This window comes from Excalfactoria chinensis, chromosome 23, assembly GCF_039878825.1.
Source record: "Excalfactoria chinensis isolate bCotChi1 chromosome 23, bCotChi1.hap2, whole genome shotgun sequence".
In the NCBI taxonomy this organism is placed as follows: domain Eukaryota; kingdom Metazoa; phylum Chordata; class Aves; order Galliformes; family Phasianidae; genus Excalfactoria; species Excalfactoria chinensis.
Genome location: NC_092847.1, coordinates 2,603,549 through 2,617,266, shown reverse-complemented (window position 1 = coordinate 2,617,266; position 13,718 = coordinate 2,603,549). Strand labels below are relative to the sequence as shown.

Below are 13,718 nucleotides of genomic sequence, written 5' to 3'. Positions count from 1 at the left end.
CCGTGATGTGCTGATAGATACAGCTGGAGACAGGTCCTTCAGGTACGTCACACCCCGGAGTGTCAAAAACTTACACCAAAAACTGAGTTTATCCATCCCCTTGATCAAAGATCTCACATTGCCAACATGCTTCACAGCCACCCAGCCAGGCCTCGCAGCCTCCCATGACAAAGAACCAGCAACACAAACGTGCAGGCACCAAAAGGAGTGGGGAAAGCAAGGGCTGTGCTTGCCCCCTGCCCTGGGAATGGGCACTGAGAGCATGATCTGGCTTAAGGCATCAGCGTAATGGGTTCACTCAAGGCTGAGAGGGTGGCAACGCAGGCATCCTAAACTATTTCTATCCAATTGACCTCACGTTCTTAATTCCCCTAAATTCAGAGACATACTTGCTTGCTTCCAATACACACGTCTCCAGCTTTGGCTTCTCCCCACTCCCAAGCACAATTAAACAAACAAACAATCTCTCCGGTAACAACGATCTTTAAACTAAGGGTCTTTTCCATTTTAGAAGACCTACCAGGCTGCAAATTTGAAAATAATACTGGGAAAGAGGGAAGAAGAGAAAGAAAAAACATCTTTGCTCACATAACAGTAGCCGGTCTGCAGTAACTATGCTCCATGACAGTCTTTTTGAAGAGTCCAAGCCCCAGGTTTGCTCTCCGCATTCATCCTCAGCAGTCTCGAGCAGTGTTTGCTGGCCAGGTGGAGAAGACCCCAACCATGCACCTCATTGTCTCTTCCCAGCAGGATGAAGGCAGTGGAGCAGCCCTATGGTTGAACCTATCGGTGCCCACTCTGGTAGGTGTAGGAGATGGGCTGCCGTGCCCCAGGTCTGACTGTGAAGGTGTTGGTGGGTCCGCCATACTGCGAGCTGCTGTGGGCAGGTCTGGAAGGAAAGCAGTAGGGAAAGTCAGCAAAAGGCAAAGAAACCATTTGTCTGTATTCAAAATGGCCATACTCTTCTATTGAAGCAAGGCAGTTACAATAGAAGCTTTCCTCTTTTCCCCACAAGAAGCCCCTCCACCCATGGCTGCAGATATGAGTGTGGTAGTGAGTGCCAACCCCCAGCTTGTCATCATTATGCCCTCTGGGCTGCCCTTTACATCCTCCCCACGGAGCTGGTGGAACAAGAGCCACCGCAAAGCCCTTATCTCTGCCATTCGTGGCAGATGACCCAAGGTGTTTCTTTCCCATCAATTTCTCAGCCCAGGGCTGTGCTAACAACTAGAGGTCAGTTCAGGGAGACACGTACCTTCCAGTTACTAAGAAGTCCCCATTCTGCCCCTTGTACTTGGCATCAGCCCCGCCGTATGGCCCAGCTTTCCCAGCCGAATCGATGGAGGTGCGCCTGCCCTGCGTGCTACCAGGGCCGTTCCAGTGGGTAGAGTTGAGGCGGCGGGTCCCATCCCCAGCTGAGGAGCTGTATGCCCCAGAGCCATAGGATGGGAGCACCGTGCCCCGGGCAGCTGCTCTGGGGTAGGACTGCTCAGGCTCAGAGACATAGAGCCTCTTTTTGATCAGCGGGCGGCTGCTCGGCCCTCGGCTGAGATAACCAGCAGAGCTGCTGTAATCTGGACATGGGGGTGCCAGGTCACCATTCCTCTTGCTGTGCTCCGAGGGCTCCTGGCTGCTCCCATAGCCATAACTACGGCCGTAGCCAGGCCACCTGTAGTACCGCGGTGCATCTGAGCTCCGGTTGCAGTCAGGGAAGCTGGGGCACTTGTGGTTCCCTTCACGGCTCTGTGGGATCCCGTCAAGCTCATCCACCTCATTGCTGAACTCGGGGGGTGGGGGGATGATGGTGTAATCCAGCGCCGCCTCACCATTCTCCTCCTCATCTCCAGACATGGCATGGTGGGGAGGGTCAGGGGGCTTTGGCTGCCCTTGCTCCAGCAGACCCCGCAGAAGGCTGGAGGCTGCAGCCCGCTGCTGCCCCTCTCCCACCACCCTGCCCTGCTCTGAGGAACTGGAGAAGGATGGCGGCTTGCTCTGTGCTGCCAAGGGTCGGGGCACCACGGTGAAGGAGTAAGGCTTGGATTCATGGCGGTAGAAGCTGGTGCTGGAGGTGGTTTCCGATGCGCTGCTGCCAAATTTGGTGTGTAATGGTCTGGCTCTTGGTGGACCCCCCACCTCACTGCCTGGGCGGCCCCGCTGTGCCCGCTGCCGGGCTGCCAGCAGCAGTGCCATGGGAGAACCCCGCTCTACCCGCTCTCCTGTCACCGGGTGGATCAGCACCTCCTCCTGCCCTGTGCCCAGGTCTCTCGAGGGGCTGCTGGCTGAGCTTGGGGGGCAGGCAGGCTCAGCTTCACCAGCCCCAGCCCGGTGCACTTTGTACTGGAAGATGTCGGTGTTGGGCTGTGGTGCTGGGGAAATGGGGGGTGATGGGATGGGGGGAGCTGGCGGCTCCTCCACTGCGCTCTGAGATGAGCCTGGGGCACTCACACTGCTGTCAGGGGAATGGGGAGCAGGGGCTGAGCCCTCATTAGCCTTGTTAGCAGCAGGGGTGATGATGGGAGCAGGATGTTCCTCCTGCTCTGTTGCCTTCTCCACAGCTGCAGCAGCTGCTGGGGCTGGCAGTGAGCTCAGGGCTGGTTTTGGCAGCATGGTGTCACCTGGCTCAGGAGGGCTCAAGCCCGAATGCGAGGCACTGCCACCATCCTCAGGGCTCTGCTTCTCACCACCGAGCCCCAAGGGTGGCTTCCTCTCCTTCTTCAGGGAGAACACAGCTTCCAGCTCACTCTTGATCTTCTTCACGCTGTGGGGCTGTGCAGTGGGGCTGCTCTCCATGGCTAGCTGTGCTGCACTGGGGTGTCCCCCCGTGGTACTGGGGCTGCTCCCAGACCCCTCTCTCTTCTCGCTCTCCTCTCCTGTAGGTGATGACAAAGCTTTTCCAACAAGCCTGGCTCCATCAGGCCCATGGCTAGCAGTATGGTTGGTGCTGCTATTTGTGGGCTGGGGGGCTGCTGGCTGCTCCAGCTGCCTCTCATCCCTCCTGGGGGAGCGCAGCAGGGCTGACAGCTCATGTTGCAGCTGACTGAGGTTGCTGGGATCCTTCCAGCTGTCCTCACAAGGTGGGTAATCAGGAGGGGGCAGCTCCAGGTCGTTTGCAGTGATAACTTCAGATTTTGGAGGAGAGTCTCTGCTGTCTGTTTTTGGCTTTGGCTCTGAGCTGGGCACTGAGGACCGGTTGTTGAGCATGGTGCCCGGCTTGGGGCTCAGTGGTGGAGGGGCTGCCTTGGGGAAGGGCTGTCTTAGAGGCAGATTTCTTTCCTTGGCTTCTCCTGCATGAGCTTTGGCTGCAGGTCTGATGGTGAAGCAGGGTGGGAGGGGAGGCCGTGCGTGGGGCTGCCGGGTGAAGGGCTCAACGCGGGCAGGCTGGCTCTCCTGCATGGGGATGGAGGAGGACCGAGCCGGGGCTGGTGGGGGCACCTTGAAGGACCTGGGGAAGGTGAGGTGGGGCTCAGGGCACTGCTTAGGGGGCTGTGGGCTCTCCTCTGCACTGGGGGCAGCTGGCACCTTGGTCTCAGAGGGACAGAGTGGCCCTTCGTCATCCACCTGCCTCGTGTTTAGCACTGTCTCAGACTTCCACTTGGAGATGCCATTGCTGAGGGGCACAGGGGCTTTGCTGAGCGGTGGGGCCGGTGGGATGAAGTCCGGAGGTGCTGGTGTGGTGGGAGAAGGCAGGTTGGGTTCTGGGGGTGGTGGAGGGGCCATGGCAGGGGGTGGTGGCACTGCCTCATGTGGTGGCAGCACTTCAGGTGGTGGAGGGGCTGGTGGGGCTGCAGGTGGTGGTGTGAGCGCCCGCGCTGTTGGAGGGGGTGGTGGGGGCACGGATGGTGGCGGAGGGATGTCCTCATCTTCATCTTCCCTCTCAAGAGCCTGTGGGCGCAGGTCCCCCACCGAGCTGTACATTCGGTAGTTCCCATTCATCTGGGAGCCATTGCCTGTAAGGAATGACAAGAGCAGGGTGGCATGAGCACCTCCACCAGCACTGCAAAGAGCAGAACTTCCTCTGGCCAGCTGCCCTCCTAGGAAGCTGGTTAATTTTGGTTCAGCAGCTCTCTAAAGCTTGCGTAACTCTAACAGCCACTACACCTCAGCTTTTTAGAAACAAATTCATTTTCAACCACCTGAAGAAGTTATCAACAACAGGTCTGATTTTAGCATTAAAATCTCAGGATCAGAATCTCTGTCTGCTCCAGAGCACGGCACGTGCACACTTCCTTCAAAGGATCCCCCCAAACCCAAGGGCTTATTGAATGCATTGCACTGAAGGACTTTGGAAAGATCCCTTACCAAGAGCTGCCTTTTCCTCAAAGTCTTCTGGCACCGATGGTGTTGGCACAGCCACTCCATGGGATTCCTGGGCACTCTGTTGAGAAAACAGAGCTGTTTTATGTCCAGGGATTTAGAATAAAGGGCTGACAAGCAGGCAGTAGGCTGTATAACTGGTCATCTAAGCAAATAGAAACCTGATGGGATCCAGTGCCACTTCCTAGCCACGGAGGGACTGCAGCAGCTGCTGTTGATGCTATTTAAGTGGACATGGGAAGCAGTCGAGGTTGCACAAGCCACAGGACACAGCTCTCCTTGCTAGTCAGGTGCAGACAGGCTGAAAGGAGCGTGGTTGTTTCACACCCAAGCTCAGGGCTCCACAACTTGACATCAGCATCATTAGTTTCTCACCATTCACCTATCAGGTCAATTTAATCTCTCTCTCTGGTTTTGTGGGCATTGCTTTGCAGCAAGCCCCGACAGCCTCTGCCACAGCCACTCAAGCTGCAGAAAGGCTTCCAGGTTTTTTGGGCAACTCTGGCACCAGCATATCTGAACAGGCCATGGGGAAAACTGCTGTCTGTGTGGTTTGTTTCGCTCTCAATCACTCCCTTAGCATTCATGCTGAAGATTCAGCAGCGCATTTAGCTGGTGCAGGACCATGCAATTTAGCAGCCTACACATCTATGAGGATGCCCAGAGCCAGGGCAGCTGGGGTAATTACAGCCACCCACTGTGAGATATTCATGGCATGGTGACTCACACAGAGTGCTGACCAGGGCTCCTGTGTCCTGCCTGCCAAAAGCAGAAAGGCTCTCCTCCTTCCTGCAGTGACTCACTGTAAGGTTGGGGTTGCAGTTGCTCATGCAATGTACGGTAATGCACCCGTGGCTGAAACACAACCTGATGCTGAATCAGGCTGCCACGCAGACGTAAGCAACTGAAAGCAGCGTATTGGGCTTTCAGATCCCAGTGCTGAATAAAAACATAGTGAGGACAAACTCCTGTAGGCAGGAGTTGGGGACACACCGCTATGTGGGCTCTGCCTTCTCAGCCCTGTTGCACTGCTGTTTGCAGCTGTGTGCAAAGGAGACGCTCTTCAGCCTGCACCACATCTGCACAGTGTCTAGGTAATGATTGAGCCAGCGCCCTTTGCTTTTCACTGGTACCAGCACTGTTTTCACAGGAGATTGCTATAGGATTCCAAAGTCTGTTTGCTCAAAGGTTAAGCTCAGTGCCTACAGACAGCCCTGTGCAGGGCACAGGCAGCACGTGAGCATTACACACCAAGTGTAAGGAGACTGGGAACGTGAGCTGCTGGGGCAGAGCTGACTTCAGCAGCAGCCCAAGCTCCTTCAGAAGGTCCCTGTGTCCTTCCCATTCCCAAACATGCACTAAGGCTATTGCCATTGCAAAGTTTATTGTCCTGCAGATGACCAAATACCCTCTATAACTGCAAGTGAGTGAACCAGGTAAAGGCAAGCCCAGAGGAGAGTCAATGGGAACGCAGAGCTCATGGCATTGAGCAACTGATCAGGGAACTTCTCTCTGCCATTCCTAAAGGCACAACACAGAGGGAGGATCCTCAGCTTCAGCTGAAAGCCAGAAGGAAGATGAAGGGTAACAGACACTCCAAGACCAGAGAACAAAATCATCCAATGCAACCAAATTCCGAAGGCCAAAAGGAAAGGGCCAGCAGTGCCCATTTTCCATGGGGATTCATTGCTGCCAGACTCCAGAACACACTGAGGGTTCCTGCTCATTTACAGGAGAACAGGAACGTCTGAGTGCTCGTTTGACCTGAATCAAAAGTAAAGTATGCATCACACATTAGGATAGCAGTAGGTAGAAAGGGAACAGCAGACGGAAGAGATCTATGCAAAACTAAAGGAAACAAAGTCCACACATCATAAATGAGACTTTTTGGACATGTTACTTCAACAGGTCCTAAAAACTGGGCAAGCCTGTTTCACACTCAGGATTTCTGTGGCAGTCGCTAATGCTCAGCATCTGAAAACCCACCCACCCTCACTTCACAACCTGGCTTCTAAAATGGAAAGCATCTCCAATGCACTGCCAGCCTTAAGAGATGACCAGAAAGATTATTTCCCTCTCATGTGTTTGCTAGGGGTGTGACCAGCCCCAAGCTCCTGCTGATTCACAGCAGGCTGCCCAGCTCGTGGGTGGTGCACCAGGAACCTGCATTTCCAGTTTGTGGTGCTCGAAATCAGATTTGTGTGCTGAGGATCCTATTAGGGTGAGCTTTCACTGCAACAACCAGGAATCCCTTTTCAGCGCTGAGACAAATATCCTCTGTCTCCAGTGGAAGAGCTTGCCTGTCCTCATGGTCTTCAGCTCCCCCAGTCTTTCCCATGGATTCAGAACCATAGAGTTGTTTGATGTAGAAAGAAGCCCCAAAGGCCATCTGGTCCCACTGCCCTGCACGGAGCAGGGACATCCATCAGGTGCTCAGAGCCCTGTCCCCTGACCTTGGGTGCTTGCAGGGACAGGGCACCACCTCTCTGGGCATTTCCCAGGGCTGTCTGTGCCCACTGGTGTGCAAGGAGGGGTTGTGGAACGCTGCCATGCAGGGAGCAGGCACTGCAGGGCAGGGTGTGTGCATCGCCTGACTCAGCTGCCCAGGAGCTGCTCCCCAGCATGTTGCTGGCTGGGGAATGCAGAGGGGTTGGGTGGGAAGAAAGGGTTAAGGCTGCAGAACAGCCCAGTGCAAATATGTGTGTGGCAGCAGAAGCGTCTGTGCCAAGACAAATCATCATCAAACCTGATCAAAATAATGCAAATAATCAACCCCAACTGGTCCTCAGAAGAAAAAAAACATGACTTACACCTACTGCTGATTTCTTCACTTAAACACATTACTCTCAGAAGAGGAGCACTGTGAGAAAGACCCATTACTCTGGGATGGATCTCCTAACTGACCCAGCTTACATGATTTCTTTCACCTGCTGTGGACTTTTAGAGGGCATTGGAGAGGGCACAGTCCTTTGTAGCTCGCTAATTATGCTCTCAAGCTGCTCTATAGCCTCCCCCCTCAGTGTCCTCCCAATGACACCTGTGCAACCCATGAATGAATTGCGCCCAGGTGACAGCAGACCAGCCCTTCTGCTGCAGGTGATGACTGCTCTGAAGGATGAGGATGTACAAGGAAAACATCCCTTGCTTAGACAGGATGTGCTTGTCAAACTAAGGGCTCCTAAGTGTGTTTGGTGACCCGTGTGTGTCACTTCACATTAGGCTGTCACCATCTCCAAACTACCTCTGAGCAACCACACGCTTCCCTGTATCTACATGAGGTAAGACCACCGGAAAGGTGTGTTACACAGGAGGACAGATTGCTCAGCATGAGCAGCAGTGCAGCACCAGAGCCAGCACTGAGCACCTGTGGCTTTTGGAGGCAGCGGCGTCCCAGCTGTGGTCCAACCACCTGTGGTCCAATTGTGCTGGCACTCCTTGCTTTGGGCAATGGTAGCTCTGCTCAGAGCTGCATCCCATAGACAGAGATTGGGAAAAATAACTGTCCGACAGCCACAAAGCTTTGTGATAGTGCCCTGATAACACAGGTGTGACAACTGCCCACAGCTGCTTGGATGCAGAGAACAAAACCTATTGTCCTGTCCCATGCCCAGCCACGCTGGGTGGAGGAGCTCTAAACAGCGGTGTGACTTCAACCACTGCTAATTCATCTGGCCACACAATGATGTCACCTTTGGGGTCAGCTCTGACACAGACACGCTGCTCTTCCCTTCATGCCAACCTTTGGACAGTGACAGAACCTTTGCAGAAGTCAAACTCCTTATAGAATAAGAAAAAATGCAGCTCAGTCACTCCCTGCTTGCTGAGCTCGAGATGTTTGACATTCACGTCTGGTGTTTGCTATGGGACACAAGAGATGCTACTCCTTTGCCTCACCCCAAAACAAAGAGATTTGGAGTCAGTGCAGCCCATCAGGCTTTGCAGGCACCTGCTGCATCGCCTCCTCTTTCCTGTGCCAGAAACAAGAGCTTTCCTCCTGCTCTATCCAATATGACGCCGGATCAGAGACTGCCAGCAGTGGTTACACAAAGAGCAGCGCCAGCCAGATCTGTTCATCTACACACTCAGCAATTCTGACAAAAATGAAAGTACAAGGCAGATAATGCTCACATCTCTCACCCAAGCATCTCGCCTATGCCCAACACGAGCCTTGAACTCGAATCACCTCCTAATCCCTTGCAACCATCATTATTACAGAGTGCTTTGGCTTTTCATTTCTTTTCTCCCCCCCAACAGGAAGGAGGTTGAGGGAAGCAACCAGCCTGGCTGGTTCTGGGCATCAGCCCCCAGCATTGCTGGCCAGCACTCACCAAGGGCAGGAATGTCAGCAGCGGCCGCACTCTGGGACGAGGCTTCAACGTTGCGGTTCCGGAGTCGGTCATTGTCCCAAATCGATTGTCACCATAATACACTTCAATCACATCTCCTGAGAGGAAGAGAGGACTGTTAGCAGCAGCACTGCATGCAGGGAAACAGCACTGGGGAGGGTCTGCTGTATCTGCACCCAGGAATAAGCAAGGAGCATCACACTGTGTTGGGGATGGGAGCTGAGGAGGCAGGTCTGGGCTCCAGGAGCTGGTGGGAGAACACAGACATCTCTCTGACAGGCTCATGTCTAATAGTAACTAAGCAAAATCTACCTCGGAGGACCAAATATCAGCACAAACATCCAATTCACTCCCCACCCAGATTTGGTTTGGGGAAGGAAGATACCCATCTGGGACAGCACAGCAATGGACACAGGACTTCCCCGGGAGGTACTTTATGTCCCTGACGAGAGGCTCTGAATTGCCCATGAAATGCCACGATGAGCACAGAGCTCTGGCACTGTGAGCAGAAGCTCTCAGGCCCTGCTGGTTCCCAGCCCTGTGCTTCTGCCTTCAGCCACACCTCTTGGGCCGGTTTATTTCTGACGGAGAATAAAGCTCATAAAATTACTTTAATTGCGTTGTGTCTGATGAACAGCATGAACTTACAAGCAGAAGCTCTGAAGCGTGTAAACCCCACCTTGGCTGGAAGGAGATGCACCAATGATTCCCAGCCAAGCAGACCACCACTGAATACAGGGGTCTGAAAAGGAAGAGGGGGAAGCACGTAAAGCAGCCATGACCAGAGAAGGTCGGCAGCTCCCACCCAACAGAGTTTGATTGCAAAGAGGATAAAGCAGAAACCAATCCTGCTCCAAAACACTGATGCTGAGAAGTAAACAGGCTTATTTTCTCCTTGAGAAGTTTGGAAGCACAGTGCTCAGGCTCCCATGCTAAAGCGTGAAGCGCAGAAATAGCTTCTGTCAAGTTCCATACTGTAATTAAAGGTTGAGGAGCAGAAGAGCAAAAGTTGCATAAACTCAGTGGTAGCAAAGGGCTGTTCCATGCCTCCACCACCTCCAGGCAGGGCATCTGCAAAGCTGATCACATCCCCTGGCAAACCTTGTGCCCCCCACTCCTCATGCAAGCAGAGCCCCCCAGTGGGGTCTCTGGGCAACCCTGGGCTGTCATGGCAGACAACCATATCTGATGTTAAGGCTTGATAAACAGAGTGGGAAGGAGACATCAGGCACTGCATACATATGGACAAGAGCAGGAGGCAGGGCAGCTTTTCTCTAGTATAGTAAATGAATCAGAGCAGGTCCAACTGGGGCTGGGATGGATGGAATGCAGTCTTACACTGCAGAGTAGAAATCATTAAACAGGAACCCCTCCTGCTGAACAAACTCAAACACTTCCAAAGGACTTCAGAGAGCCTGTGGGCCTTCCTCTCACTGGCTGCAAGAAGCTCTGCTCTCTGGGGATCAGCAGAGATCAGTTAAGGAGGAAACAGAGCTTTACAGTGAGTTCAGTGGGATAAGAAGAGGGCAAATGCTTAAGTGCATCCCCACAGAAGTACTTTCTTCACTTGGAGTGAAGGAATTGGCCACAGTTGGGGCTGGACATGACTCAGGAGGGGTGAAAGAATTCAGTATAACCATGAGTTGTAGCACCAGGTCCAGCAGGCATGCAGGCTTCTCCTCTTTCCCATCACAGGTTGCCCTAACGTACAGCCAGGGGTATCCACCATCCTCTGTCCTCATGGACTTCCCTGAGATGCCAGCAAGTAATTACTGTTATTGTCAATTTTGCATAACCCCTCGGGTAACCCCACAGTCAGCAAGCAAGCAGCAAGAGCCAAGGCCAACACAACATGGGAATGTTGATTCAGACAGCTTTGTGGAGCAGAGATAGAGCGGTTCAGAGACCTGAAATAATGAGAGAATTTCCTATGAAGACATTGAGCAAGTAAACTCAGTGAGAAAACGTATTAAAGATCACAAGGCCTTTGATCCTAGATTACTAAGCATCTCTAACCCGAATGCATTTAATTAAAGTAAAATGAAGCGCTTGTAGTTGTGCTTTCTTTGCTAGATAAACAGGAACTGCCTGCTGCAGGTCTGTCACCAGCACTGCTCTGTTTCCTGGAAGGAGGAGCTTGGGGAAGTTCTGGAGCCATAGGGAGCAGCTGGTCCTGACTGCTACTCTGTGGCATTCGGTCTGTTTTGAAGTCATTTGTGTCCCTTCAGTTGTGGGGAAACTAAATAAGTGATTTACAACACATGCAATGGAACTCCTTCCTACTCCAGGGTTGGTTGCATCACCTGGAGCAGGCACAGCACAGCCAGGAACCGCAGCGAGGAGGCGGCAGCAGTCCCTACGTTCAGGAATCTCTGAGTCAGTGACAGGCAGACCTACACCCTTCCCACGTTGCTTAACTTCTGTTTACTTTGTATGAAAAAACCCAAGGTGGGGATCTGCAGGGGCAGGGGACTCCTTTTGGCAGCAACCACAGCATGCAAAGATGCAGCAAACCCTTGAGTGATACGGGGCTTCATGGGGTGAGAAGAAACCATTTGGGATCCAAAAGAGCCTGGGAGCACCACCCCACTCCATGCATTGAGCACACACTGCATGTGTCACACCACAGCCATATAAATGAACTAATGGCACAAACGCCGCGAGGACGGCAGGATTCAACCCAACCACATTCATTTATGCACAAGTTTCAGGCCTTCTGGCTTTTGCTCAGTGCAGCAGCTCCTACACCTGCAAGGAATGCCTTTGTACTGCGCCGCAGCCATGGAAGTCCACTGGGCAGCAAACAGGCAGCAAGTTTGTTGTTGGCTTTTTGTTTGTTTGCTTTTCACTCAAACCACATCAGAGAGAGGCCCGAATCCCGCTCACATTCGCAGCAGGCAGAAAGCAGCGATTTTCCCTCCGCGTTTTGAGAGTTGCATGAAACTCCATCACGTTTTACCCGGCTTCCATCAGCGGCCTTCGGGGCGTAACTGCGCTGCGACGGCACCGCTTCGCCCCACAGCCAGAGAGCAGCGCTGGAGGTTCCGTTGGGACCTCAGACGGCCAAACCCCATCCTGCAGCGGCCGCTGCCTTCCCGGCTGCACCACCATCAGCCCGGCCCCCTCCTCCCCGTGCCTCCCCCAAGGCGCAGCGCTGCGATCACAACCACAACGAAACGCAAGCAACCCCCCACCTCCCTTCTTCGAGAAGCAGCTTTAGAGGGGAGAGGAGAGCCGGGCAACGAGCGGCACGGCCGCATCGCGGTGTTGAGCTGGGAACGGGGCAGCCCTTCCCCCCGCCTCGCAGCGCTCCGGACCGCCCCTCCCCACGCTTTACCCCCCGCGGCAGCACGGAGGATGGCGAGCACTGACCGGTGCCGCCCGCGCTGTCGGAGGTCACCTCCTGGCTGAAGATCCAGGGCGGGTTGGAGGCGAAGAGCGAAGCGGCGGCGGTGGCGTGCTTCTTGCCGAAGAGGCGGCTGAAGGTGCCCTGCACGGAGTGGTGCTTCTTCATGGCGGGTGGGGGTTCGGCCGCTCCGCTCCACTCCCGGCACCGAACCTCCGGCGGCACCGGGCCGCTGGGCGCGGGAGGCAGCGGGCAGGGAGCGAGCGGAGCGGCCGGAACACCTGGCTCCGCCCGACCCCGCCTCCGCCAGGTGCCCGCCCGGCCCCGCTCCTCCTGCCTCCCCCTCAGCCCCAGGTGCAGACGTGCAGCTCTTCCGTCTCGTCTCCAGCGTGGCGAAGCTTTTGCCCGACGGTTGTTTGCCTGCCCCGCTCCCACGAGCACAGAGTGGCTTGAGTTGGAGAGGACCCTCAAAGGCCATGTGGTCCCTCTGCTCTGCAGTGCACGGGGACCCCCACAGCTCTATCACAGCTCAAAGCCCAATCCGTTCCCGAGTCGGTTTTCCACCACCATCACTCAGCAAAGCCCCGTTCACACATACGGACCCCCTGCGAACACCAACCCTCCCTGTACCCCCCGCACTGCTGGCAGCTGGGCTATTTCAGACACAGGAGCTGAAAGACGGCACAGATTGATTGACCTGAGATCATTTTTTCTGCAGCGTCCCACACTGCCATCAGTTTCCTGTCCCACGAGAAAGAGCTGAGGGTTAATGAGTAACCTTGGTTATTAATAAATGATGGGGCATATAGGAGAACTTTAAACCCCAAATAACCGTCAGAGCATTAACTCTGAAGCACAGCTATGGAGTGAGATCCTCCTGTCTTGCTGAGGGGAGCTAAGAGGCCGACCATGAGAGCTTTGGGGCTGTTACAGGCTGTGATATGTCAGAGTCTTTCCAGGATGCAGCTGGATCCACTGACAGCCCGCACCCATCCTGCAGGCTGATGCTGCTGGGGTGGCTCCCAGCCTGACGTGCTCTGTAATTAGTGGGGCTCAGCCCTCGGGACTGTTACCTTAACTGCTGCTTATGGGGAGGTGGAACGGAAGCGATAGTGCAAACTTCTGTCTGAGAGCATCTCCTGCACGCCCCGGGTGTGCCTGGGGGCTGCAGCCATGGATCAGGGGAGAGGGGCACCTCTGGGAAGCAGAAATCAAATGTGAGGAAGGAGCCACATGCTGCCAGATGGAGAGGTTTTATTTCACCGGCTGATGGGTGAAACAAAAGCAGTGTGTGTGTTACGTGCAAAGGACATGGCATCTCTGTGAGGTATGCCAGGTGTACGTGCTGGGCTGATAGGCACAGCCTTTAACTGAGCAAATGGAGCAGGGCAGGCAAGGAAAGTCATGAGAAAGGGGAAGGAGAAGAGGAACTGTTCTGAGGAGAGAAGCCAATAAAATTCCATGGGATGAGGAAGCCTGGGCTCTTGCACCACAGAGACATCAGAGGGGCTGTGAAGCTGCAGCAGTGTTTTGCAGTGACAGGGAGGGATGGCTCAGCCCCTTCCACCATCACTGGGTGTTCCTGCATCCTACAGATGGGGCTCATAAGAATACCCGGATGGAAAGAGCAAAAGGAAAGCACACTAGGTGTGGTGCAGGCTTCTGCACAAAGCAGGCTCAGATGATGTAGAGAAGATACCCCCGCTTGGTGA

At 54.3% G+C, this 13,718-nt stretch overlaps 1 protein-coding gene across 1 annotated transcript; it reads right to left on the bottom strand.

The window, feature by feature from the left end:
* Positions 1–236: 236 nt before the first annotated feature.
* On the bottom strand, positions 237–12,271 carry C23H6orf132 (chromosome 23 C6orf132 homolog). Its single transcript, XM_072356340.1, has 5 exons — positions 12,033–12,271; positions 8,643–8,758; positions 4,300–4,375; positions 1,256–3,947; positions 237–889 (listed from the first exon to the last, which is right to left on the bottom strand). The coding sequence occupies exons 1-5, from the start codon at positions 12,172–12,174 to the stop codon at positions 784–786; spliced, it is 3,132 nt and encodes a 1,043-aa protein (XP_072212441.1). The 5' UTR covers positions 12,175–12,271; the 3' UTR covers positions 237–783.
* Positions 12,272–13,718: the final 1,447 nt, after the last annotated feature.